This window comes from Xiphophorus hellerii, chromosome 2 (genome assembly GCF_003331165.1).
Source record: "Xiphophorus hellerii strain 12219 chromosome 2, Xiphophorus_hellerii-4.1, whole genome shotgun sequence".
Classification (NCBI taxonomy): Eukaryota; Metazoa; Chordata; class Actinopteri; order Cyprinodontiformes; family Poeciliidae; genus Xiphophorus; species Xiphophorus hellerii.
The window spans coordinates 7,450,710-7,476,739 of NC_045673.1; the positions used below are offsets into that span (position 1 = coordinate 7,450,710).

A 26,030-nucleotide genomic window follows, 5' to 3' on the forward strand; every position below is an offset into this window, starting at 1 on the left:
CTTTAATTAAAATAAATATTATATCAGTTTTAAATTCTCAAGTAACCAAATCTTCCAAATCTTATTATGCTACAGCATAATAAAATTAAAATTTAAAGCTTACAGTTTTGATGTATCCACCACAAGATTATTAGTGCCTCTGTTTCACCAGTAAGTTTTCATTCAAGTTGAGTTACAAGTTTTCAAGTTTGTTTATTAATTTATCAAACACTTATTTCATTTGTTTTATCATTTAAAAAAAGGCAGGGAGTGAGTTACCACATTTAATTATTGCACTTTATATGGTTAATTTATAACCTTCTATATCTTCAATGGCACTTTATGAATTAATTCATTGTTAATCAATATTTCCTGTGCTATTCAGTGTTAATGTGTCTGAAAAGCTATCTGTTCTTATTTTTCAATTATGGACTTAAAAACAGAGGGAAACCAATCAATCAACTAAACTACATTATTTGTTCATTTATTTTTTTCAAGCTTATTTTATTTTTACCTTGATAATATTCCACTTCTATTAAAAAGCATGCCACTTCTCAATCAATTACTCACTCCACATTTCCCTGTATGTGACAACAGAATAATAAAACTTATAAAACCCAAATTAAAATTCTGTTATAGTTTAGTTTTAGTGATTTATTGAAAGATGATCAATCCTCTTGCCACGTAACTCTGTGGATGTGCCTCTGTTCTTGACAGAACCAGTCAGAACTGTACAAACACTTGTTAATTTGCCTTTGCTGTTGTGATGGCACAACAGAAATTGATGAGTTCAGGAGGCTTTTTATGACCTTGCTTTGTAATCCTTGGGGTTTCCATAGCAGGTCGATGAGAGCACAAAGACAGAGCAGAGAGAGAAAACAAAAATATCTTCTGCAGAAAACTGATTTGGATGCAAATCATAGCTTCCAATCTCCTCCAGCAGAGAGATGCAGAACCTAGCTGAGCCTCCAACAGGTCTTTAGATTGTTATTTCCAGGACAGAAGGATCCCCAGTTATATAGGTCAGCTCCACATAAGGACACCAGCTCTTTGGCACCAACCAATTGTTTGTGGCAGACCTCCAAACAAAAATGAGGTTGCTCTTTCAGGTGTCGTTATTAGTCTTTGTTAAGGGCACTTTTCCATCTGGGCACAATGCCCCACGTTGGTGAAAATGAAATAACAACCAGCTTTTCAGATGCTTCAGAAAGGCCACAGAGCCCCTACAAAGGACCTGCTGTGCTGCATGCTGTTTGAACAGCTGTACCAACCTGATTGGTGTAAACAGTCAAGCTGCTTTAAAGGAAGTCTATATTGACAAGTTCTAACCCCTTAGGCTTTGGGCACAGCAGTGTAACCTAACTGTGTGCCATTTACAACATAATCATTTAATGAAGGGGGAAAAAAATTCCAGAATTTCAAAAAATCCTAAAACTGTCCCTACATTTAACAATAGGTCTGACAAAAACAGATCAAAGATTGACAGAGTGCCACCAAAACTGGCAACAAGATTAATTAGATGTGAGCTTCAGAGTTAATTACAGACTCTATACACAGTGGATCTAAGCCCTTGTCTCTGCATAGTAGGCCTGTGGTTTTTCCGAGACAGGGAGAATTATTAATAAAGAAAAAGTCTTTTGTCTTTTCACTGACTGCGCTCCTTCCTTACTGTCAGAGACGCATAATTCAGGGGGCGGCCCAATAAGATGCAGTGCTTGTTTCTTTGTTTGGAAGGGTGGGATATTCAGCAAACTGAATGTTTGGAGGCATTCGTGAATTAAACAAAAGAAGCATATCAGAAAAAAAAGGCTTCATCACACTAAAGCTTGTTGACTGATATTGTCTACCCAATTTGAGCTGCAAAAAATTTTACTATTATGAAAATTTTGGGCATCTGAAGAGATTCAAATGAAAAAAAAACAACAGCCTACTTTAAAGAAGAAGGCAGGGATGTTAAATCTGACTTATTATGGAACACAGTGTAGAGGGGGTGGACAAAACAGCATTATGCAATCAGAGAAAACACTAACACTTTTTATCGCTTCAGAGCTCTGACACAAAATTTTAATAACATCAAGAAAAAACTGTGAAGTCCATGACTGGACTGAGCTTTCTCACATATTTTTTAAACAACTAGCATATAAACTGAATTTTACTGAATTTTATTGGAATGTATATGACTGAACTTGAATCTCTCTATATGTTTATATTTATATTTACATGGATTTGGACTGAAGCATTTGTCTCGCAAAGTTCGCTGAGATTACATTTGTTCTGAATTGAAGCTACAAAAAGACAACTTGAACTCAACTTAACAAATTATGCAATATTCTACAAATATTTTCAAAGTTGGCTTTTCTATGTGCACAGTCCTGCTGTTGACACAACCTAAATCTGAAGCCAGCACCTAGTCCCCTGAGCCACTATCCTAGTATTTGGAAGAGGAAGCAGACTTTCATAAGCAGCAGTGATTTCCTCAGCTCAGTGCAATGATTCGGTTGGTGATGAGGATGTTATAATGAGAGCCTGTTTTCCATCTTGTGCTGCGCGGCGGCCTCTCTGTGAATGGATGCTACTGCCAGGGAGAGCAGTGTTTGTTTTGCTCAGCAGAATGCATGCCCAGACCTGCTCCCTTTTTATTCAACTTACACCTTCTCTAAAGTCATTCATTATTTCTTCACTCTACTTAACAATCCCATGCATTAGTTTGAGAGGTACTGCAAAGCTTGACTTTCATGCATTTTTACAAGCAAACAAGCAACTATTGATCCCACTTTTGCAACTCATGGAATAGTAATGCCTCTCTTCCTATTTACACTTCCTGTCCACTCACCTCACTTAAGATGAGGATGCTTATTCCTGCTTTAAGATAACAGGTACACCATGTGGAGTAAGACAAACCCTTATTTTGCCACTTAGCTTCTTCCTAATCCTGTATGTAAACCATTATGTATCTGTTTATTTCTAAAGTAATTTAATTTGTTTATATTTCCTGAAAATGTTGTGCTGTATCCTAAAACTCCATCTAAGATTATTCAACCCCACTCCAATTTAGGATTATTAAACTGTACAACCTAGTAGACCTTTGCAGTAAATAAATCAAGTAAAAACAGCATACATAGCTCAGGACAAATCAGTATTTTTTTAAAGCACTTTTTAATTACTATGACCTGCTGTAAACAAACAATTATTCATGGATAGACAGCAAATTCTGGCTGCTTTCCTCAAGAATGATCAATGAAAGGCCAGTTCATTGATATTCCTTGGTTTGTGTGTTGCAGCAACCATTTTCAAAGGCTATTCAAACCTTATTTTTCAGTAAGTCAACCACTGACCACTTCATCTAACTTCTAGTACTTCTGAAACCTAGTCTTGGTGGACTCTGAGGTATGCTTGGGATAACTGCCTTTTTAACCCGTTGTAATATTAAATTTATTTAACTATTTAAACTGTTAAAATTTGCTGACTTAAAACACAAATTAGAATTTTGAAAATACACTTCATTTGAAGATGGGGTTGAATAATATTTAGTGCAACTGTTTGTCCATTTAGTTTGATTTTGATCCAGGTTTGCACCAGTTGAGTCTTTAAAATATTCCATATGACACCTGGTGAAAACAAGATAGCTAAGCAAACTCCTTCATTTATGGGAGTCATATAACCGTATTTCCTTACAGTAGACTGTCAGGACAATATAAAACAATACTTGAAGTCATGGACAGCCAAAGCAGGTACAAAATATCCCCAAAGGAGGCCTGATCTGATGCATGTCTTGCAACAGACAGATCCATTTTTTATGCAAAACAGTTGGGTACAAAACAACTAAAAATTAAAAAGTATAAATTGATAAAGAGGTGAATTGACCAACACCTGCTGTAAACCAGCACAGCATGATAGGATGGAGATAACATGAGGAAAACACCATGACGAAAGGCCTCCACTATGTACCCCAGAGAGAGCGGCTGTTACGCTCATGTTGTATGCACCAGATCTCTGACAACCTAAATGTGATGAAATCTGAGAATCTAATCAATACATAATGAAGGTTGAAGTACTCTTTACCCATTAGGTGAATTATGGGTTTCTCCCAGCTCTCGGTGATTCCCAGGAGCTAGGTCCCCAGGACAGTGTGACCTTGTGCAGGGAAGACCTACAGTAGTGGTTGTGATGAAGGGAGAAGTCCCAGGCTAAAGGTTGAGGGTTAACAAAAAGATCCCGTTTGTTACTACTGTTCCAGCTGCTGCAGGTTCTTTATAATTCTATATATAGGTCACTCATAAAAACGCCATGACCTTGAGCCTCAGCATAAGCAAGAGGAGGAACAGGAAGTTTATCCAGATCATCCCCTTAAAGAGGAAAAACAGAGATAACATCAATTGACATCTGGTCATAGTCAAAAGTGATGTTATTTCATAGATGATAGATTGAGTTGCATTGTATCCTGCTGAAAATAGTTGCTAACCCATCAAGGTTGATTACATTGCCTGTGATACTGTGCTCATCATCCTCTCATCCCTTTTATCTTTTTTCCCCTCTCAGTGGATCGCTCTGGCCTCGCTTTTCTTCATTCTGGTGTCTATCACCACCTTCTGTCTGGAGACCCACGAAGCCTTCAACCCGATTGTGAACCGCACCGAGACGGAAGTGCTGGACAATGAAACGGTGGTGAGCACATACCAGGAGACAGAGACGGCGGCCTACCTCACCTACATCGAGGGCGTCTGCGTTGTGTGGTTCACTTTTGAGTTTCTGATGCGAATAACTTTCTGTCCGAACAAATTTGACTTCATTCGGAATGCGCTCAACATCATCGACTTTGTGGCCATCCTGCCCTTCTACCTGGAGGTGAGCCTCAGTGGGCTGTCCTCCAAGGCAGCGAAAGACGTGCTGGGATTCCTGAGAGTTGTCCGCTTTGTGCGGATCCTGCGTATCTTCAAGTTAACCCGTCACTTTGTGGGGCTGCGAGTTCTGGGTCACACTCTGAGGGCCAGCACCAACGAGTTCCTCCTCCTCATTATTTTTCTTGCTCTTGGCGTCCTCATCTTTGCCACAATGATCTACTACGCAGAACGCATTGGAGCCGACCCCAACGACCCGAGAGCCAGTGAGCATACACAGTTCAAGAACATCCCAATTCGGATTCTGGTGGGCGGTGGTGACGATGACGACCCTCGGCTACGGAGACATGTACCCTCAGACGACCTTTGGCATGCTGGTTGGAGCCCTGTGTGCCCTGGCAGGTGTGCTGACCATCGCCATGCCAGTACCAGTAATTGTCAACAACTTTGGAATGTACTACTCCCTGGCAATGGCTAAACAGAAACTACCAAAGAAAAAAAACAGGCATATCCCCAGAGCGCCCCAACCAGGCTCCCCTAACTATTGTAAGTCCAGCATCAGCTCCCAGCATCCAAGCCCTATACCCCATGACGATGTGTTTGAGATCAAATTTCAAGGTAAGTAAGAAGCAAAACACAACCTCTCATGTACTGTTGTTGAAGCTGATTGCTCCTGTAGAAATAGCCATTTCACTAGTTAGCAGTTTTGCCGTCTGATCATGTACTTCAGTCAGCTGCTGACTCAGACATGAGACTAAACAAAAAACACAATTCTGAAAACAATCAATGGAATGCAGTATGAAATAAAAAGCCCATTTGACTTTTGATAAAAGAATAAAAGAGACCCTGAGTATTCTTGCTATTGATTTTGCACTTCCTAATGCAGTGACTCATACTCTATGTCTCTTAAGACTGAGAGGATGTAGTTGTAATGTTAAGTACAACCATTAGTAGATGCTGGAACAACTTAATGCCCCTCTGGTGATGTCAGCGCTGAGATATATTGGTCTTTGCCAGAGATGAATTACATCAGCAGTTCAAGGTAAACACCAGACAGCAGCTGCTGTTTACAAAAGTTTTAAGACGCCTTGAACTTTTGTTCAAGGCGTCTTAAAACGGGTGTCACCACAACAAGCTTTAAGGTATTTTGTTTGTTTCTTATATGATAGAAAAACACAAATTTACTGCAAAGTGGAAGAAAGTTATGGGTTCTAATATTTACAAATAAAAAGAGGAAAAGTTTCTTGTAAAAACATATTCAGTCCCTTTTTTTCTGAAACTGCAAAATAAACCAATCATCTCAGTGAGTACATTTTTGTATAATTTAAGTATAAATACAACTATTTTGTGAGCAACTAGTGTCCCAAACACCAAGCAACACAGCAGACAGATGAAAAAGTTTGAAGCTGGTTTAGGATAATAAGAAGTAACCAAAGCGGTGGAATATTTTTTCCTTCTAAAAAGTATTGAAGAGTACGGAACCACTGCAAACCTATCAGGATATGAGCATGCACTCTTGCTGAAAGGCACACATCTGAGACTTAACTGGAAGAGCAAAAAGATGTTTGTTGAAAGAAAGCTGTAAGAAGTCCTCTTTGTAGTTTGTAAAAGGGACACAGCAAATGTGTGAATGAAATAAGACCAAAGTTGAGTTTTTAATTTGCCAAAATTTCTTTTTTTATTACTTTGAGGGGAAAACGATCACTTGACACATTCTATAAACAGTGTTCACATGTTGAAATGCGGTGATGGAAGCATCATGCTTCCGCAATGCTTTTTTTCAGGGACTGGGAAGTTGGTCAAAGTTGATAAGCAGAAGAGTGAGTTAAAAACATAGCAATCCTGGATGAAAGTCTATTAACAGCTGCAAAATGCTTGAGACTGGGGCAGAGTTTCACCTTCAAGCAGGATGATTCAATTCAATTCAATTCAATTTAATAACATTTTATTTGTCCCCAATGGACAAGTCAAAGACACGTTACAATGAAATGTTTTAGGGTCAGATGTCTTCATGTGTTACAGTAATCCAGTGCATGTTACACTTTCTATATTTAAAATCTTAAAATAAATTGAAAAAAAATATGATTTTCATTCATCATAATGATGTGCTACTTTGTGTTGGGTTATTATTAAAAATACTTCTAAACATTACAAAAGTTTTCAATTGGTCAAAATGACAAAACGTTCAAAGGGCAAAAACCCCTTTGGAAGGGACTGTATACTAACACCATTATGTTGCAGGGTAATTCCTATGTGGAGCCTGAGTAGGTCATAGCTAAAACAATGTTGCCCTTAACATCATCATCTTCTCATTTTAAAAAATTTTGTTCATTATTTTAAGATTCCAAGCTGAACGGCGAAGCGGCTAACGCAGCACTGGCCAACGAAGACTGCCCGCACATAGACCAGGCCATTTCTCCAGAGGAGATCTTCAGCCCCAGCGAGCGAGAGCGGCCCTGCTTCTTGGTCACCACGGCTGAACACCCCAACCACACGGGGGGCAGAGTGAGGAGGGGTACGTACAGTAACAGCCAATCACAGGCCCCCCCGAGACACTGACACCCTGTAGGCAATAGACATGACATGCTCCTTTGTCGCATCAGCTTTTTCCACGCACATCCAAAACACACACACGCACACACACAGCAAACATCACCACTCACTTTTTCTCAATCATCCTGCTGGAGATTGTACACAATTCCAACCCACACACAGGCACAATCCCCACAAACGTCAAGGATAATCCGCATCTACATAAGATATATTTTTTTATACCATGCATAATGTAATACCCCTATTTATTTACTAGTAAGAAAGCTATTTTTGAGATTTATATCATCTAGGATGTGTCGTCTTATATGGCTAGGAGAGTATTTTTCGTGCTACATGTGTATCATGTACGTTTATGTGTTTTAATGATAAGTAATGTGTGGGATTCTGACTTACAAGAACATTCCTCTTGACCATTACGGTGCATGAAGTGTCTTGCTGATGGGTGCTATCAGCATGGTGAAGGAGCACAACACGAAAAGTGAATTATTATTATTATCATTATTACAGCTTAAGACAATTTAAAATTATATTTTAAATGACAAAAAGTTCAAAACATTCCTCTCGAAGGTGATGTAAGTTTGTGTGCAGTAACTGGCACACAGAATGAAATTCTGCTTGTAGCCAAGTGTAGACCTCCTGCCCACGGTGCCTGTTGTTCTGTCTTGTTACAGTGTTCTACTCCAAACCATTCCAGTACCACCCGGTGCATGCTGTTGTACTCCTGATGCACTCAATGCATGGAGAATAATAATCTGTCTCAAGTCTGTGTTGACCTGTTTCTTTGGAGACAAAAACAAGAAAGCAACAGGTGTAGTGTAAGAAGTGAGGAATACCAAAAAAAAAAGTAAAAAAAGAAAACCTTCTGTCATGGATCCAGTGCTGCAGTGTACTCAGAACGTTCTCTGTTTTCCAACTGAAGGTTATGAAAAGCCTTGGAGCCTTAACAGCATGTCTGGCATGAGCGGGGATGCCTCTGGAGTGTCCTCAGTGTCCGCCCTGCCCTGCAGCCCACCCTGTCTAATGCAGCACTCACATTCTCCCATCCCATCCATTATGTAGCATGGTTGCGTAGCAGACAAAATGCCATTGGAAGGCCAGTCCACAATCCTCCTTCTTATCTCTCCTGTCAGACTTTGCTTTGACACTTTTTGCCTTCGCTCCTGATTTTGTTTTCTTCTCATTTTTGTTTGTTTTGGTTTTTCTTTTCCCTGGAACAATGTATCTTAACTGTGCTTAAACTTAAGCTTCCCAAGTGATACACTTGGGTGTGTCATCATATCCTAAAGTAGTCAACATTGGCACATGCCACTCTGCATGGGTCACCTGAGCTGCAGACGAAGCACTGTTCTACTGCAGGCTAACTCCTCTTTTTTTCCTGTGTTGACATCATTGCCTGTTGCTCTGTTGCTTTTGATCTCTCATACTCTTCTGCTAATAAGTTTGATCTCATTTGCTTTTTTTTGTTGTTGTTGAATTTTGTAAAAATATATATATTTTTTTCATGAGATGTAACCTCTGTTGATAGTGTGCTGGAAATTAACTCATTGCTTTGAAACATATCCAAAAGCTGTTAAGGCAACTGTCAAGTGCTTTGTGTGTTGCAAAGTAGAGACGTTTTCATGCAGAAGTGCAATCCAGACAAGACTCCATGTTAACTGAGTGGCCATTAAAAATATACATATTTGAACGCAATGTTCACGATGTCCAATGCAATATGGAGATTATGACAATTCCTTTGATGCCAGTGATGGATACATTTAATGTCAACAGAACTAAAACTGTTAATTTGCATGAACTGCATGATAAATCATGTTCAACCAGAAGCTAATTGTAATGCAGTAACTGTAAGAAAAAAAAGAATTTAAAAGCTTCCTAAGCTTCGTCATTCTTATGCATTTCAAGACAGCTTTACAAGAGACTCAGTCATAGCAGAGATTTTTATGTAGCCACCATTCTTTGCCTTTCCCCAACTTTATACATTTATTTTCCTTGTCATTTGACCGGGGTCTCTAGCTAACACAGAGTTGTCTAACTTGAACAAATTTGTCACAAAGCCAACAAATGCTATTTTATATGACAGTGTTTACTGGTAGTTTAGGGTTTTTAAACTCTGTAAATACTCTTTAGCAACTTCTGCTACTGCTGTGCTGCTTGACCTGATGCAGGACTCATGAGATATATGGGCGCACCTCAATAAATTAAATAGATATTTATTTTATTAACTGAAGCCAAAAAGTGAAACTCATATCATATAGACTAATTGCATCCAGATGCATATATTTCAAGCATTTATTTCTGGAAAAAAGACCAATAAAAAAGAAAATGTGAAGAATGAGCCATGTTTTGTCCTTCATAATTATAAGGACTGCTTACAAGACAGTTGTCCAGTAGACAGACATGTCAGGGCAAATGAGCCGACAGAGGTCTAACAAAAAAACTGGATCTTCACAGAAGGTTGTGTATTAGACAAGTTGAAAGAAATGAAAATCTGTTTTCTTAAATACCCTATTTAAAAGGGATATTTACAACAGACAGGGATGACAGGGACTTGAAGTTTCAACAGACAGGGATGATTTGGGAGCCATGTCATCTGCTGGCTTTTATAGAGTCCAAAGTGAGAGTATTTTTCTACCAGGAACTTTTAGAGCCTCATGCTACCTTCAGCTGAAAAGCTTTAAAGAAGTGCAGATTAAATTTTCCGGCAGGACGTGGCACCTGTGGTGCTAGATCTAAATCTCACAGAGCAAATCTTTTGCAATACCGGCCTATAATTAAATATTGGGTTATATTTACCTGCTTAGCAATAAATTAAGCATTCAATATCCTGATTTAATGAACAAATTAGTTTGAATTTTATAGAAAGTGATCTGTTAAGTATTGCAATCCTAAAACATAAGGATCTTGCACATTTTTGTCACAAAACAAAGTCATTCAATGTCACAATTTGTGGTGTAATAAAAATATTTTCGTCTATTCTTAACAATCAGAGCATGATATGGGTCACTACTTTTGTATTTGGTTAAATACATGGACTGGTTTTTGAGTGAAGGCTGTTGGGATTAGTTATAGTGGTGAATGATACCAATAAGAACCTACAGTGTATTGGTGAGAGACAACCTGGTCCCAATATGCTACTAAAGCCATCCTGGTTTCCTTATTACCTCAGCAGTGGGTCGCCTCCATGCCACAATGCGTTGATGCAAACGTTCCTGCAAAAGGAACCAAAGTGTTAAGTGAGTATTTTCAGTAGATAGTTATAAAAATAAGTTTTTTTATTGGTCTTTTTTGATATTCAGATTTTCTAACAAACTTAAGCTTAGCTTTTTTTAATAGATATAAATTGTATTTCATTAAAAGGGACATTAAATAAATGCTTTTAAGGATATAGTTCTGTGTGTAATTAACTATATACATATATTTCACTTTTGAATTCAATTTCTTAAAAGTATTTATTAAGATGTGCCTGTAAAACAATGGTGCCTTCATATCAAGTAAAGCAGAGAGAAAGGCAGTAAAAATTGACTTCTTATTAAACAAATGTTCCCAGTGTAGCATCATTATGCCACTTTATTTCCCAAATAGGCACTTTTAGCTCCACCCCGATACTCTTAATCAAATTAATGTCCTCTTTGGTTATTGTTGTTACACACCAGTGATATTACAATTTAACATTCAGCACCAAGCAAAAGAAGATAAGCTGGAAAAAAAGATGAAGGAAAAAATGATTTTATACTTCTCATATCTTGTTGTTTATTAAAGCACAAAAATAAAAGGGGACCAAGCAACTCTACAGAGCCAAAATGTCTCAAGTTACAATCAGATATCACAAGGAATCCTGCTGTGTGTTTGTCTACTGATCAATACTCCTACATGTATTGATACCGTCCCAACATTTATGCACAAGTCTTTTCAGGGCACTTTATTAAATTCTATGTAGAGCAATCAGTAATGTTTATTTCTGTAAGAAAAAAGAAGATATGGTAATTGTAAGAAGTCATCCAACTTTTGTTTCTATTCTGAATTGAGCATTGTTTCACATTTCGAGTCATGTCTCTTGTGGTAATTGATGAACGTTCTATGCTTAAAAAAAATATTTGTGTAGATTTGATGTGAAGAGATGCAGGTGAATTTTATGGTCATGCAATTCAAATGCAGGGTAGGGGGAAACATGATGTGGGTCTATTTGGGGAAAGGTAAATGCATGTATTTTACATTTATGCAAAAAAAAAGCATTCAAATAAAATATGTAAATACAAGTCATTGCATGAAATAAATTTTATACACAACAAGCATTCAGACTTTGTTTTTTTTTTCAGCAGCACATGCATACGTACATCTTTCCTTTCCAACTGGCTTTACCGCTGAGGTTTTCAACTGCGGATTGATGTTCTGACTATGTGCAAAGCGAGCTGAAAATGAATAAATAAAGACAAAAAAATGGGGTGACTGTGAGAGCATGATGGAAAATACCCAAACGCATGACAATGACCAAACTACTCTACATCGAGCTGTAGAGAGTGGCATGATTGGGCATGTTCATTATTAACCGACTTCAAAGTCCAACCGATGCACTCAGACGGTCCGTTTTGATGTCTGACGCCTTGGCTGAAGCATGGGAACGCATGGTAAACCCATTGTTTACCATGAGGAACTAACGGAGCACATTTTCTTTACCCTCCATCATCGCCATCATTTCCACCATTTTACATAGAATTGTGTAATAATTTATTTTTATTATTGTTTTTTTTATATGTTTATAGAGAACCAACGACAGCACCGGAGCAGACAACCAACAGAGTCAGTTTGTGTTATGAACCATGGTGTACCAACCACTATGTGTATGACCCATAATGACCCATCACCCACTTGATAGTGCTGTAGCATTTTTTTATGTGTGTATAACTTAGTATTTTTAAATGGGTGTGACAGTGACAACCTGTACATCACAAACTCAGCATAGATGTAGCACTGAGGAAGTTTTGTTGTCAAGCCTTATGTAGCTCAGTATCTGTGACTGGTTACTGTGTTGTAATTTGTGTGCCTATTTTTCGCTGTGTGCCAGTCCTGTAAATATGCTTTGTGTGTGCTGAATTTGTGCGTTCCAATGTTTTTGAGCAACCATCAAATATTTGTGTGCTGCTTCTGTTGAAAAGAAAAAAAAAATGTTGCTCCAGATTTAAGTCACACCCGTGTCAGAAAAAAAACAAACAAACAAACAAAAAAAAACCTATCAATTGTCATGTCAGCCAGACTTAACAGTTGAAAAGAAATAATGATCTTTGCACTGTCACGGTCATATCTTTGTAGGGTTTTGCACTGTTTTGCACCAGTGGATTTTTAACATTTCTTTGATATATTTTCAGGCATCAAAAAAATAATATTCACAAGAAACCACTGTTGTTTTCTAAAAGCATCACTATAACCTTGATAAAAATGACGCATTAGGAATTGCAAGCTCTGGCGTAAGGAATTGAAAGTACTTAAGACTGTGAAGTATTATAATTGTACTAGTTTGAAGGACAAAGACAGCCTACTTGAAGTGCCTTAAAAAAGTATGCATACCCTATAAACGTCGCATTTTGCCTTGTTGCAACCAGAAACGACAGTGTAAGTAATTAGAATTTTGAAAGACATAAAGTCAGTCCAGATTTTGACTAGGCCATTCTAACTCAAGGTGCTGTGATTGAAACCATTCCATTGCATTTGTTATGTTTGAAGTCATCATTCTGTTTAAAGGTGAACCTCCACCACACTTCCAAACTAACTCTGACCACTTTGCCCCTGCTAAATACTAAAGTATCCCCACGCCATAATGCTGCCACCACCGTCTTTCATGGTGGGTAAGGTGTGTGTATGGCTTTTTCCTGTATTAATTTTCAGCAACAGCTTTTTAAATGTAACCAGGGACTTCAGTTTTGGTCTCATCTTACCAAAGGAACCTTTTTTCTGCATATTTGCTCATAAAAAGATTCTCACAATATCACAATCTTGAGTAAAAATATGACACTTTTACAGTATCACACAAAAATGTACATTATTATTGCAATGCCTAGTATTTGACACAAAAAGCAAATAATTACAAAATTGTAAAAGTGATTCAACATCATTACTGCAATAGGAATAAAGCCTCTTATTTATCCATAACTATTTTGATTTTGATACAGACAAAAATTCTGAACAAAATTATAAATTTGTAAGGCCTTAGTAAATTTGGTCACTGTTTTAAAGTTCTTAGTGTTCAGAATATTTAACTTTTTTTGTCATCCTGTTCCTTACAGAAAAACACTGGGAGCATAACAAGCTGTTACCCATCCCGCTGACAGACGGCAGTTTTAAAACAGTGCTACCTTAATGCAACAAGTGGGGACACCGTTTTATGTCCCACAAAGTAAAAGAAAAATCTGGTCCCAGGTAATTTCTTTGACACAAAAAAAGTCTCTTGACTGTAAAACAATAATATTTTTATTTTCTGGTATCGTTTGATACGTAATAGAGTCTTATCTACTCCCCAACATGGTTTACGGCGAGCTACAGGCAGAACTTGTTAATTTATTTCAACAGTGCCTTTCGTCATGGTAATCTTCAATAAAGGCCAACTTAATAGTCGTTCTGTCGAGACATTCCTTAGCTGAGATGTGGATCTCTGCAGCTCCTCCAGAGATGCCACAGGCCTCTTGCTTTTTTGATTAATGCTTTCTCTTTTGGCCTGCCAGCATAGCTGGGCAGGCGTGTCTTGTTCAGTTTGTAGTTGCGGCGTACTTTTTCCTGTTTTAGATGAGAGACTAGACTTTGCTCTCTGCGTTTTATAACCTAACTCTGCTTTAGGTTTCTTTACTATGTCATCCCTGAACTCTCTAGTTTGTTCCTTGACCTTTATATTAATGTTTGCTTGCTGATGCTATCTAAAAACCCTTCGGGGCCTTCAAAGCTCTATTTATACTACAATAAAATTATCTATGAATAATTTATTTGCTTCTGAAGGCAATTGGACGCAGTTAATTTCATTTAGGGACACCAGAGTAAGGTAAAGTACAAATTCATGCCAAACTTTTCAAATTTTTATTTATAAAGTACATTAAAAACATGTTGCTTTCCCTTCAAAATTAGGTGATAAACTTGCATTATTACATAAAAAAAACCTTTATGTTTGTGGTTGTAACATGACATAAAAACGTTTAAGGAGTGCAAACACTTTTTACGGCGCTGTAGGATGTACGACTTTGCCATTACATCATGTTAATGTTATGTAGTGCAGCTGTGATTTAATTGACAATCATGTAGAATTATTTTTGTTTCTTGTACACATATGTGCATACAGATAGTAATGTGTAATACCAACAAAGGCCAAACTGTTATCAACTTGGACAAGTGCCTCTAATATGCAAATTATTCTTCTCATTTAGGGGAATTACAGTGCATCACTACCTAATGCAAATTTTAATTTAAAAGTCACCAGCCATTGAAATTAATGCTCAAAATTACAGATGCAATAAGGAGCCCTGTATGGATCAACCTCTACAATAAAGCAATGAGTATACCTCTTAAAAAAAAAACTCAAAGGACCACCATTTGAGCACAAAGGGTTGATTCAATGTTTATGTGGAAAGGTTTGTGAAAAGGGACCAACTTCTTACCAAACAACTGCAAACACACTGCCAACAACCTCTTGAGATCTGAGTGAATTCAGTTGAATCTGCCAAAAATAGCAAGCTGCAGGCTGGCTGAGTACAAATAGGAGAACAGTATGTTGGTCAACGTTTAACAACAGAGAAAGTAAAGAAAGCAATGGTTATTGTATAAAGAGCACCAACATGACAAATATGGCAACTAATGTGTGCTACTTAGTGAGACCTTAGAGTGTGTGTTTTTGAACACCATGCATTTTGTGGCTATTTATCTCAGTGAGGTGTTCAGTTATCGTTTTTATTGGTTTGTTGTTTAGGGATTTTTGTTTTGTGTTTTTTGACCAATACAGTTCAGACTTGTACAGAAATAGTGATAAATAAAAAACACAGAAATAATCAGTATTCAGTGAGTGTTGATTTATTTTTATTTTTTTTAGCCATCTGAAGTAAAAAAAAAAAATAAATAAATAAAATACACTTTTCCACTAATACACCAATTCAAATCAACAAACAGATGACTAAAAAAAAAGATTCAATATAAATCAAGCCTATGATAAACAGAAAAATTGATATGATAAATCTGAAATGTAACAAGTAGATTTTTGGAGGCATAAATTGCAGAGACCCATTTAATCAATCAATCAATAATTCAGAGACTGGAACTGATTGGCAGATTACATACTGAATAATATTTTTCCCTAATTATTAACTGTATCCAAATTGAAAAACACACTCTTCATCCTTTTTGATCCGTAAATACAATCCACCAACATAGACTCTTAACACACTTTTTGGAGTTTAAAAATAGATTATGGTCTTATGGTTTGATGCATAAATAGTGATGATCTGGTAATTTCTTCCATTTCTGCTGGATGCAAAGCAATGCACTATGAAATTACATGTTGTTTGTTTATGCATTTATTAATTAATGTGCAAATCATTTTATGACTTAGGTTGACAAAGTTTTATTTCATTAACTTAGGCTGCTCTAAAAAACCGTGTTCAACTACACCAATCATGAAAACTTTATCAAGTAGCTGAGGTAGTTTTTTAAAATGCAAAACCTATTACTCAGTGAAAGGGGAACTTTGCTTGTGCTCCACTTCTTCCCAAGTGTGGACAGAATTCTGTGTTAAACTCGTCGTCACACCACACACTGCCATTGAGTGTCCAGCACCACAGCCAATGACAACAGGCCTGAGATCAGAAACGAGCCGAGGACGAAAGACATCAGCCTGTGAACCGTCCCCACACATCCCGTGCTCGTTCCAGCCCCACGACAGGAGGCACCCCCCTAAAAACAGAGAGAGAGATGCGTTTGGTCAGTGACAGGAGGACACAGAGGGGAAAGGCTAAAATTAGACACCAACAGGGAATAAAAAAAAACAAAAAACAAAACAAAAAAAGAAAACAGGCGGGCTACACAAAGAGAGACACACACACACACCCCCAGACCCCTGCACGTACAGAGCTTCTCTGATCTCCAAATGCTGACACTTGGTCTGCAATAAAAGCCTCCCTTGCTCTTCACAGCTGGAGAGCTCATCAGTGGGTGTGGTCAGGTCTGCATCACTGAAGAGACACGTGCCATGGCAACACAGTTACCTAATAGGTTCCGTTGTCGTGGCAACAGAGGCGAGCTTGCTTTCTCAAGGGTAGCACGTCTTGGAGCGCTTGCCGTTCGCTGCAGTTGTGTGTGTGTGTCCATGTTTTCCATTTGTTCCATCGACTGGTCTCTTCGTCTTTCTGTGTTTTGTCTCTGAAGAATCCGATTTGGCTTTTCCTAACAGGCGCATTGTGCTTTGACCAGTTAACAGGGCAGGATAACTCACCAGAAGCTTATGTCAGTGTGACGCTGCCAAATACGGCTGCAGAAGCACTTGTAGTCGTGCCTTTAAGACGGTGCATGGATGCATAAGTAGAGCGCATTTAGCATGTCTTAGAGTTTATAGGTGCTGAAGACGATGTATTAGTGGACGTCATGTGTTGAAGTGTCACAGTGAGGAAAATAAAACCTCATCTCGCTGCTTAATTCATGGACGCACTGACGAGAGGACAGCACATCAGTGTTTCCATGGCAACAAAGTGTCTGCACAGTATTCTGCGCAACATAAGAATAAAAAAATATATAAAAAACGCAAACCGTGAGCCACTTCCAAGTGAAAAAATCTGGCCACTGGTTTTCATTTTTGGCAGTTTAGAAATTTAACAGTGACACAGCACCACAGCTGCACCTTTTCTAGCCAAAGCTGCATGAGTCCATAGAGGTAAAGATATACTATAAGTAGTCATGTTAAGCTTAGGTAATCACTGAAATTTTTCCTCAGATTGGACGAGCTGTGCCCACAGAGTCTTTGGCCTATCGCCAACCTCTGACCAACGATGACGAAATTCATACTTGGAGACCTCTCGGTGCAAATGGGCATGGGTTTGAGCAGGCAACAGATACAAACAGTGTGCAATGCTCTCTATTCTCTTCCGCCTGACCTACTTCAGCACCAGAAATAACAGCACTCAGGTCTGGGCTTCCAATCCTGTTTTGCTATTTAATTTCTCCTGCCACCACGCTCAAGACAAGAGGAAGAAGAAGAAGGAAAAAAAAAAGAGATCACGAAGAGTCGGAGGTTCACACAAGTTCTTCTTCTACATGTTATGCTTTCTCATCCCTCTGGAAGAACTTCACAAAGTACAGAGCAAAACTTTCTCACATCAATGATTACTGTGGACAGCCGTAACAATGTGCTAAACCTCGCCCATGCTTGTTATTTTTACATTTGGTGAGAAAGCTGACGGCTGGTCGCGTGGATGTTTGCAGCAACACCGGCAACATTCAAGTCACCTTTCTAACGGAATCTTGTAGTTCCATTTCTGAGTTGTTCTGTGGTATTTTTATTCATGCTGATGTAAAAAACTGGGTCAGTGTTAAAAATTTAATGTGAGGGATTTTACAGCCAAAATGTTTCTTATTGCTTGCTGAAACTATGGCAAAGTAGGGGAGGTTTGTGAAGCATGTACAATACAGAGGCATCAAAGTGTCTTTAAAAAGTTAATTTATGCAAGTGATTCAATTAAAAATGTGAAGATTCATTACACAGATTGTTTTTTTGCTAATGTTGATGATTGCAGCTTCCAGTTTAATGTTAAACCCAAGATTCAGTTTATGAGAAAAAATCTAAATAAAACGTGGATTTTTGTCACGGGAATGAATGTTATTTCCATTAAAAAGTAGGGTAAGCCACAAAAGTTCATTCCTAAAGAAGCTCCTGTTAATGGTTTGGTGGAAGGAAAGATTGTGGTAGAGAAATGAGAACAAGAGACAGAGAAAACCGCAGCCATAAGAGGATTGTAACACAGCCCATTCAAGAGTTTGGGGCAGATTTACAAGGCGTGGTCTGCAGCTGGCGTCACAGCTTCAGGAGCCACAGCACACACAGACGTAAGGACTCAACTACAAATGTTACATTCCTTCTTTTCAGACACTCCTGAACCAAAAATAGCGTCAGAAGCATCTTACCTGAAGAAAAAGGACTAGACTGCTGATTGCTGGTCCAAAAGTCCCCATTTCAAATGAAAATAAATTTTAAAATTAATTTAGACGTCGAGGTGTCTTTTTTTAATTAGTGGTTACAAGAGGCTGTTTTTGTTTACATTCATTTATTGTGGACTGAAGGAAATTGCTCTCATAACATTTGCCTGTAAATGGTTTTGTGTGGGCGTGAGGGGGTGAGTGTGTGAGTGTGGTTAATATCGTTCCTGTTAGGCCTGTTTGGGTAATTGCCTCTGTCAATGATATCCATCTATCTATGCTGTAATTACTTCTTGATGAAAGGCCACGAAGCAAAGTACTGACCCCAAAAAATCTCTGCTGCTTTACCAAGATGATTTTTTTACACTGCTGTTTGACTCTAATGTATTAGGCAGGTCTCATACTAATTCTTTAATACCGTAGAAAGAACGGGTTGGAAAAGGTTCTGCTCACCTTTGTGTCTACGTTATCCTTTATGCAGACATGTCGGTTCAGCAGAGACGTCTTGTGTTTCAGCCACAGAAACCAATAAAGCTCTTTTCTGACATGAGATACGCAACTTTAATGGCTTTTGTGAATCTGTTAAAGTGCCGGCTTTCAGTCATTTAGACACAAAATGGTATTTACAGCAGGGCTACACGTCATCCTTCAAATCCTTGACAGAATGAGGCTCGGTGTCTGTAACCTGATGATTTACAACGTGGAAAATGAGAACTGAACATGTCAATATTTTTCTTTCTATGTTCACACCAGATGTTGCCAACATCTGAAGGAATCCACATATATTAAAAAAATCACCAAGAATCCATAAATTAAGTTCTGTGTAATACTGTGGAATGGCATAGAGAATGGAATACATTTGTTGGTAATAATAATATAATAATAATATAATTGTATACAAGTCAAGAGTTTAGACCATTCTACACTGCAAAAACACAAAATTTTACAGTGTAATTTTGGTCAAAGTTTGTAGTGCAAATATTTTAGTACACTTGAAATAGGACAAACTAACTTACAAGTAACTTTTCAGCAAGAAGTATGAGCTTGTTTTAATATTGATGAAAAAGTACTATTGGAAATATTGGAATACAAGACATTTTCCAAAATTATAAGATATAAATCTTATAATATTGGATTACCATCTTACTGAAATATCCACACTCATTTCCTCTTTTGATAAATGACCACATAAATGGTAATTTATATGGTCATAATCATCATAAATGTTCTCAGTCTAATATAGTTAATCCTTTCCTTTAGTTTCCAGCACAGTTGTAAAAAAAATGTTTTACAGAACAAAAATTTCTGAAAAAATCTGAACTGTTTGAATGAGAACATGCTCACCTACAATGGCAAGGTTGTGTTCAGATCCACATACAATCTGTAAAGAAAAAAATAAATACAGTTAACATAAACACAGGTCAGGTTTAACTTTAAAACCAGGTGCAGATAATATCACTGACTATCTCTTCTTCATGCCAGCTGTTAGTGAGTGGGAAATGTTTGGCAGCAAGAGAACATTTTGCTGGCTTTCTATTATTAGAGCGATCTATACGGCCATTTCACTGCTTTTTTGGCATCTGTGCTACCTTAAATCAACTATTTCGAAATCCACAATAAAAGCAAACCATTTAAAACATACTGTAGGTGCAGCATTGGTGGGGAAAAAAAATTATTTTTCAAAAATTAAATCTTCAAAAGCCCAAAGTTTTATAAATTGTTAAAATTGATTTATTGCCCAGCTCTACTGAAACCACAGAAATATTGACAGCCACTGTGCTAAGTTGGATGCATGGAAATAGATGCAACAAAAACCGATAAAGTTAATTGTTGTTTTTTAGATATGTTGAATTTATAGACAGTTTTGCACTTTATAGTATAAAAAAATGTAATGGAAAGATTAGCCTAATAACCTTCATCACACAAGTAAAATAAGGAGTTAATGCTGTCATTTCATAGCTATACTGCTGAATCCAAAGATGCAGATCTAACACCTTTTTTCTCTCCTCCCTGTTCACAGCACTGACTGTTGTTGAAATGTGTTAAAGATATTTATATTTATATGGTAATTAACTAATGCTGCGCTGCTGATACAGTCCTGTGTTTGTAGCAGAGGCTGAACTGCATTGAGAGGGCTCTGTTTTGGATAAAATCTACACCTTAGGCAACACATAAAAACAAATATTGATTCCTGAGCAATTTGCTCCTCCTCGTATGTTTTTGTGTCTCATAATTCAGCTCGTCAGAATTTAAAGGGCTTAAAATGGGGAGGCGAGGCTAAACGATTTATGGGTCACTCAGCTATTTTATCTCGCTTTTCATTATGCGTATAAACAGAGACACACAAAAGGTAATCCCTGTTTGGCACGGGTCAGTGCAGCTGCAACGATCTGTACTCAGTGGAGGAAGGATCAAGCACTTACCCTTGCCCGTCCCTGACATCAACTTTATTGACAAAGCCTTCCAGCAGCCATTCAGACCGTAGGTTAACTGCTGAGGCCCTGATCCTCACTATCAATTACTCTTATGGGAGAGGAGATGTTTACCCTTCATTAAGCAGTTGTCCTCCCCCCGATGCATAAATAATGACCTCCGTCTTTTCTATGCACAAAATCACTATAATTTTCCCTTGACATTAACAACAGCCACTGTTTTCTCTTTGGTCGGCTGGTTCCCCCTGCTGGACTGCTGTTCACGTTTCAAATCTAATTTGTGGAATACAATACAAAATTGAGACTCTCAACAGTGAAGTCTTAAATTTAGGTCATTTAGGCAGATACAAAGACAATTAGATGCTGCAGACAGTATCTCACCTGAGTTGCTCCATAGAGGGATGTAACTTCAAGAGGGATGCAATCCTTCCTGATTCCCATCAACATCTCTGCGTTCTCACTGACTGAGGCTGATCGACCAAGCTGTCCATAATCTCCTCTCCCCCATGTGAATACTCTGCCTCTCTCTGTGAAATAAATTAATATTTTACTTATCTTTTATCTGAAATGCAATGAAAAGCTCAGATTTGTATCCTTTTGAGATGCTGAGGGGTGACTTGAAATGTTCTGACCATCCAAAGAACCCTGCTAACATCTCAAAATTTATCAAACTTCAAGCACTAGCTATCAGGAAGTAGGATGTCCTAATAATTTCCTCGGCTTGAAAACACTTTATTGTTCATATCTTTTGTCTACTGATTAAAACAAGGTTGATTTTTGGCGTTTATCTATAATTAAATCCCTTTTTTAATGAGAAATGAGATAAGACTTTGATATGTGAAGTGAATATTTAATGGACTGTCCTATTTTTTTTCACATGACTGTAGCTAAAACATAGCAGGTCTCCAAGCTATCCTGTTCCTGGTGAGTATCTCAGTCACAAGCTGAGCTTCTACCCCTTTTGTACCTGTTTGAGCAACAACGTGCGTCCAGCCGCTGCACACACCCATAACCTTCTCTCCCTTCAGCAGAGATCGATTCAGCAGAGTGGGAGAGGGCAGAAAGGGCTCCGCTGTAGCCAGCTGGCCATGTTTATTGCGTCCCCACAGGAATAATTCACCTTCTTCTGCAAACCCCCCCCCCCAAAAAAAAACAAAGGCAGAGCAGCAACTGAATTATTTGTCAACTACCTCCAGGACAGATGCGAGGTCAGGCTCAGCATATAAAAACAAAGTCACACACATCCTATCATGAATGATTGATTATCAGACGGGGACACACAGAGACAAACCTTATTCCAAATTAAGTGAACTGGCATTACACTTACCGAGAGTTTTGCTAAACTATGGTGCTATGTATGATTCAAACCTCAGAACTGACGCTAAGGCAGAATTCCTTTACATAAAGTACGTTAATAAAATGTCCCTCTCCCAATCCAATGCAGTGGTTTTTATGACCTGCAAAAAAAAATATTGTAAAACTCTTTCTTCTAGTCTTTAAAAGGAAAATAAAACATGGTGCATCACTGCAATTTATTCAAAACTCACAGCTAACAGAGCTCTCATTCCACTTTCAAACTGACTCCCAGTGACTTTTTGGATTGATTTTAAAAGTCGTTTACTGTGTTATAAAAAGTCACTCTCATGCTTTTTATAACTACTTTTGACTTTCAGAACCCCAGATGGGCAGATCTAGGTATTTTATTCATTTTAAGCACGAACAAAAAACTTGTGACGTGACTTTCCTGGGGATCTGAGAGCGGCAGAGATTTTGTGTTTTAAGAGCTAAAAACCATATTTCCATGTTCAAACAAACACTAGAGTACTTAACAACACAAAACCTTAATATTTTTTTAGTTTCTGCTTGTTAGTTTAAGCTAATTAGCACAGATTTCTTGTTCCCTACCTGTTAAACACACACAGTGTGCTGAACCTGCTGTTACAAGCTGTGCTTTCCTGTGGCCGAGACCTGCAGTGTTGGGTACAAACACGTATCACACAAAAATGATTCATTCCACCATTGCAGCTTAGTGCATGTTACCTGGTACCGGACAGGGAAGTTTGGAGTTCAGATGTGACGGAACAGGGTGGGGACTGAGCGCTCTCTTAGCATGATTAAAAAGACCGGTTCCCCACTGATACACGGAGCCCGAGGCTGACGGTTAAACAGAAAAACAGGATCCTTGGCTTTACTGTTAAATTAAATTAAATTACAACACAGAAAAACAAGACAGGACAGCATATGGGGATACCTTACCACTAACGGCGAGTGAATGTCTCAATCCTGCTGCTACACTCACTATTGGCTCTTTAAGAACCTGACAACAAGCATCACAATAATAATTAGATCAGAAAAAGAGGAAGTGCCGTTTATAAAATTCTAAAACAGGCAGAAATTATGTATATGTACATCTCATGTGAAGTATACATAGCATGTCATAATTTTATACCTTTATTACACACAGAAATACATGTTATTTTTACTTATCTTCTAACTTAATTAGATACACGTAAAAATAAAACACACTGGTAACATGTACTCACCTCAACAGCTAGAAGCTCAGAAGAGTGTGTGACTGTCTGTCCAACACCCAACTGTCCAAATGCATTAGAACCACATGCAAATAGTTGACCAGAATCTGGAGAGAAAAAAAAAACAATGGAAAAATAAAAAAAAGTAGGCAGGCAAGTAAAACAGATGTATGTTTTGACAGACATACAGTCACAAATCTCTGTAGAGACAGAATGAAAGTCCCAATCAATAAAATATAGACATTCTGAATAAGCAAAAAAAGTTTTATCTGGTTGCTAAAAGTGTCGCAATTACAATGGAAATTTCTTTAAACATATCTTAAAATATACTCGTAGCCAAAATACCCGGTATAAAATATGAGCATCATGAGCTAGCTTATTAAATTATGTAAGTGGTCTGCCTGCAGCATTTTGCTTAGCTTGGAGGAAGAAAAGTCATGACAAGTCTAGTCCAGTAACCAGTGCAATGACAAAAAACATCAATAATTTCTATTTAGCAGACAAAATGTTACAAGGAAGAGTCAAATATTAAAACAAAAACGTAAAATGCAGAACTAGTAGCTAATTCAGGTGAAATATCACTGAAATATGGAAATGCTGATTTAACACCCAGTGTTTTTTGCTCTGCTTCAGTTTCAACCTGCAGACAGAGTAGCCAAGTTTCATGAATTTGTCTTTATTTTAAGAGATGAGATAGTTAAAATGAACAGACAACATTTATCAATACTACATAATACTATATCAACTGATTCTCTGTGAATTTGGCAAGTATATTCATGCAGTTACATGAGTAAACAAATCTATCATCAAATATTAAAAGAACCATTTGCTGTTGAGATGCGGCTTCTAAGTAGCGTTTTCTGCTCACCGGTGAGAAAAAGTGTAAAATCCCAGCCGCAGGCTACATTTGTGACTCTGTGATTCAAGACGGGGCAGAGCTGAAGAGTTAAGACGTTAGTACTGTGACCAAGTCCCAGCTGGCCTCTGTCATTCTGTCCACAAACAAACACCTCTCCACTCTCTGCTTAACAAAAAAAAGAACAAAGCAACAAAACTCTTAGGGAGAATAACCCACACATTGTTTAATTTGTTGTTCAAAATGTGAATCCTTGTTTAAAGTTATCACTGAGGTGGAATCAGGTTAGTATTAAGTCTTAAGTCCTTCATCTCATGTGAAATCTGAAGTAAAAACAGAGGAGCTATGATTGAATATGTAATTTACCATCAGAGCAACAGTAAATAATTTCCAAAATATATGTATGTTTCTTAGAAGGTGGATTTATTATGTCATTAGAACAGGCAGCCAGTGCTATTAGCAGTAAATGCTGACATTGCATTTTACAGTAAACATTAACTTAGTAGTGTTTGCCCTTTTTTGCAGTACCATCTTATCAGTTTCCTACTGAGATAATACCTTGTTTCATTAGAGCTGAGATACTGGGTCATTATCAAGCAGTAAATTAATAAAGTTAATGTTTCAGAGGGTGTGTAAAAGTCACGTCTTAAAAAGGTACTTTTTATTTTGTTCACTATCTCAAACCTTCTCAAGTCAAACAAAATTTTAAATTGCTGGTTACAAGTCTGACATGAGTTCCATGTCTTTTGTGGTTGGGTCAAGTCCAATAAAAAAAAGTAATTAAATGGACATAATTTTGAGTTATGATGTGATTTAATCATACAGAAACAGTGTAAAACATTCAAGGCTTGTAAACAGAAAGATGTGAGACGGATTATGCTTTAATTGAACTGCTAAATAAGAGCATAGCAGTTTTGGAGAGTGTAATATAAAGACATCATAAAGAGTAAGCAACTTTTTCCTCCCCTTTATTGTGGCATTATTTGTTTTATCAGCTTTAAAAAGAAAAGAAAAAAAAACTGCAGTTCAATTATTCATCCAGCAGAGGGGTCCATTTAACCTCATAAAGTTTTCCTCACACAACTCGGTACTGTCAGTGGTTTAAATGAGTTCTGTGAAAACAAACAGAATCTCACCGGTGAGAACCACAGAATGACCCCCTCCTCCGTCCACAACACGGACCGTCCTGCCCTGCAGAGCCGAGCAGGGCAGGACGGAGAGCCGCGGTACGCACTGGTCCTCCACATGGCTCTGTCCCAGCTGACCGTAGCTGTTGGCTCCCTGAAGCCAACAACGCATATATATAAAACACATTAAACAGAGAAGACAAACGATTCGTATCGTCAAATATTCTCCAATTATCCACACACGGCATCTGTTTGGGTGGTTGTTGCAAGTAAACTGTGAGCTAGTTAGGCTAACCTTAGTAAAAGTTTTTAAAATATAATCGTTAAGGTGTCACGTCACTCGGCGGAAGTGAGTACTTTATTTAACATAAGCACACGATCTGACAAACACAAGTTACACCGTTTATTTCTAAGGAGAACAAACTTACCCAGGAATATAAACAAAACGTAAGACGTGAATGTGTTTCCATGGAACACCCAGCTGGAAACCGGACATGGTTTACGGCACTGTCGCAATTTCCAGGCACGCTCTGAACAAATCAGTTAATTGTGAACTTCAGCCG

General features: G+C 37.9%; 2 protein-coding genes across 5 annotated transcripts in view; one reads left to right on the plus strand and one right to left on the minus strand.

Annotated features, from left to right (window-relative positions):
* The window catches only part of kcnc1b (potassium voltage-gated channel, Shaw-related subfamily, member 1b), a 19,629-nt gene extending 2,163 nt beyond the window's left edge, over positions 1-17,466 (plus strand). Inside the window, 5 exon segments of the mRNA XM_032582025.1 lie at positions 4,519-5,115; positions 5,117-5,435; positions 7,159-7,332; positions 12,131-12,167; positions 17,323-17,466. Coding sequence (XP_032437916.1) covers positions 4,519-5,115; positions 5,117-5,435; positions 7,159-7,332; positions 12,131-12,167; positions 17,323-17,371 — 1,176 coding nt within the window. The 3' untranslated portion in view covers positions 17,372-17,466.
* Positions 8,795-25,965, minus strand: sergef (secretion regulating guanine nucleotide exchange factor). Of its 4 annotated transcripts, XM_032582050.1 has the most exons (12): positions 25,896-25,965; positions 25,477-25,621; positions 24,353-24,505; positions 23,497-23,591; positions 23,210-23,270; positions 22,994-23,107; positions 22,859-22,921; positions 21,921-22,079; positions 21,335-21,480; positions 19,866-19,902; positions 11,705-11,779; positions 8,795-10,579 (listed from the first exon to the last, which is right to left on the minus strand). In XM_032582050.1, coding segments are annotated over exons 1-12 (1,092 nt in total). In that variant the 5' UTR covers positions 25,938-25,965; the 3' UTR covers positions 8,795-10,577. The 4 variants fall into 4 exon arrangements, with proteins under 4 accessions (XP_032437941.1, XP_032437924.1, XP_032437933.1 ...); XM_032582033.1 differs by lacking the exons at positions 8,795-10,579; positions 11,705-11,779 and adding an exon at positions 12,516-16,289; XM_032582042.1 differs by lacking the exons at positions 8,795-10,579; positions 11,705-11,779; positions 22,859-22,921 and adding an exon at positions 12,516-16,289.
* Between the last annotated feature and the right edge of the window lie 65 nt (positions 25,966-26,030).

What these genes read in the sequence shown, in the direction of transcription:
- sergef (XM_032582033.1), bottom strand. Translation starts at nt 25,937, where the DNA reads ATGGAAACACATTCACGTCTTACGTTTTGTTTATATTCCTGG. An exon ending in CTGAGCTTCTAGCTGTTGAG is followed by an intron (nt 23,271 to 23,496) that starts GTGAGTACATGT and finishes GCTTGTTGTCAG; the next exon opens with GTTCTTAAAGAGCCAATAGT. An exon ending in ACACTGTGTGTGTTTAACAG is followed by an intron (nt 22,080 to 22,858) that starts GTAGGGAACAAG and finishes GGGGGTTTGCAG; the next exon opens with AAGAAGGTGAATTATTCCTG.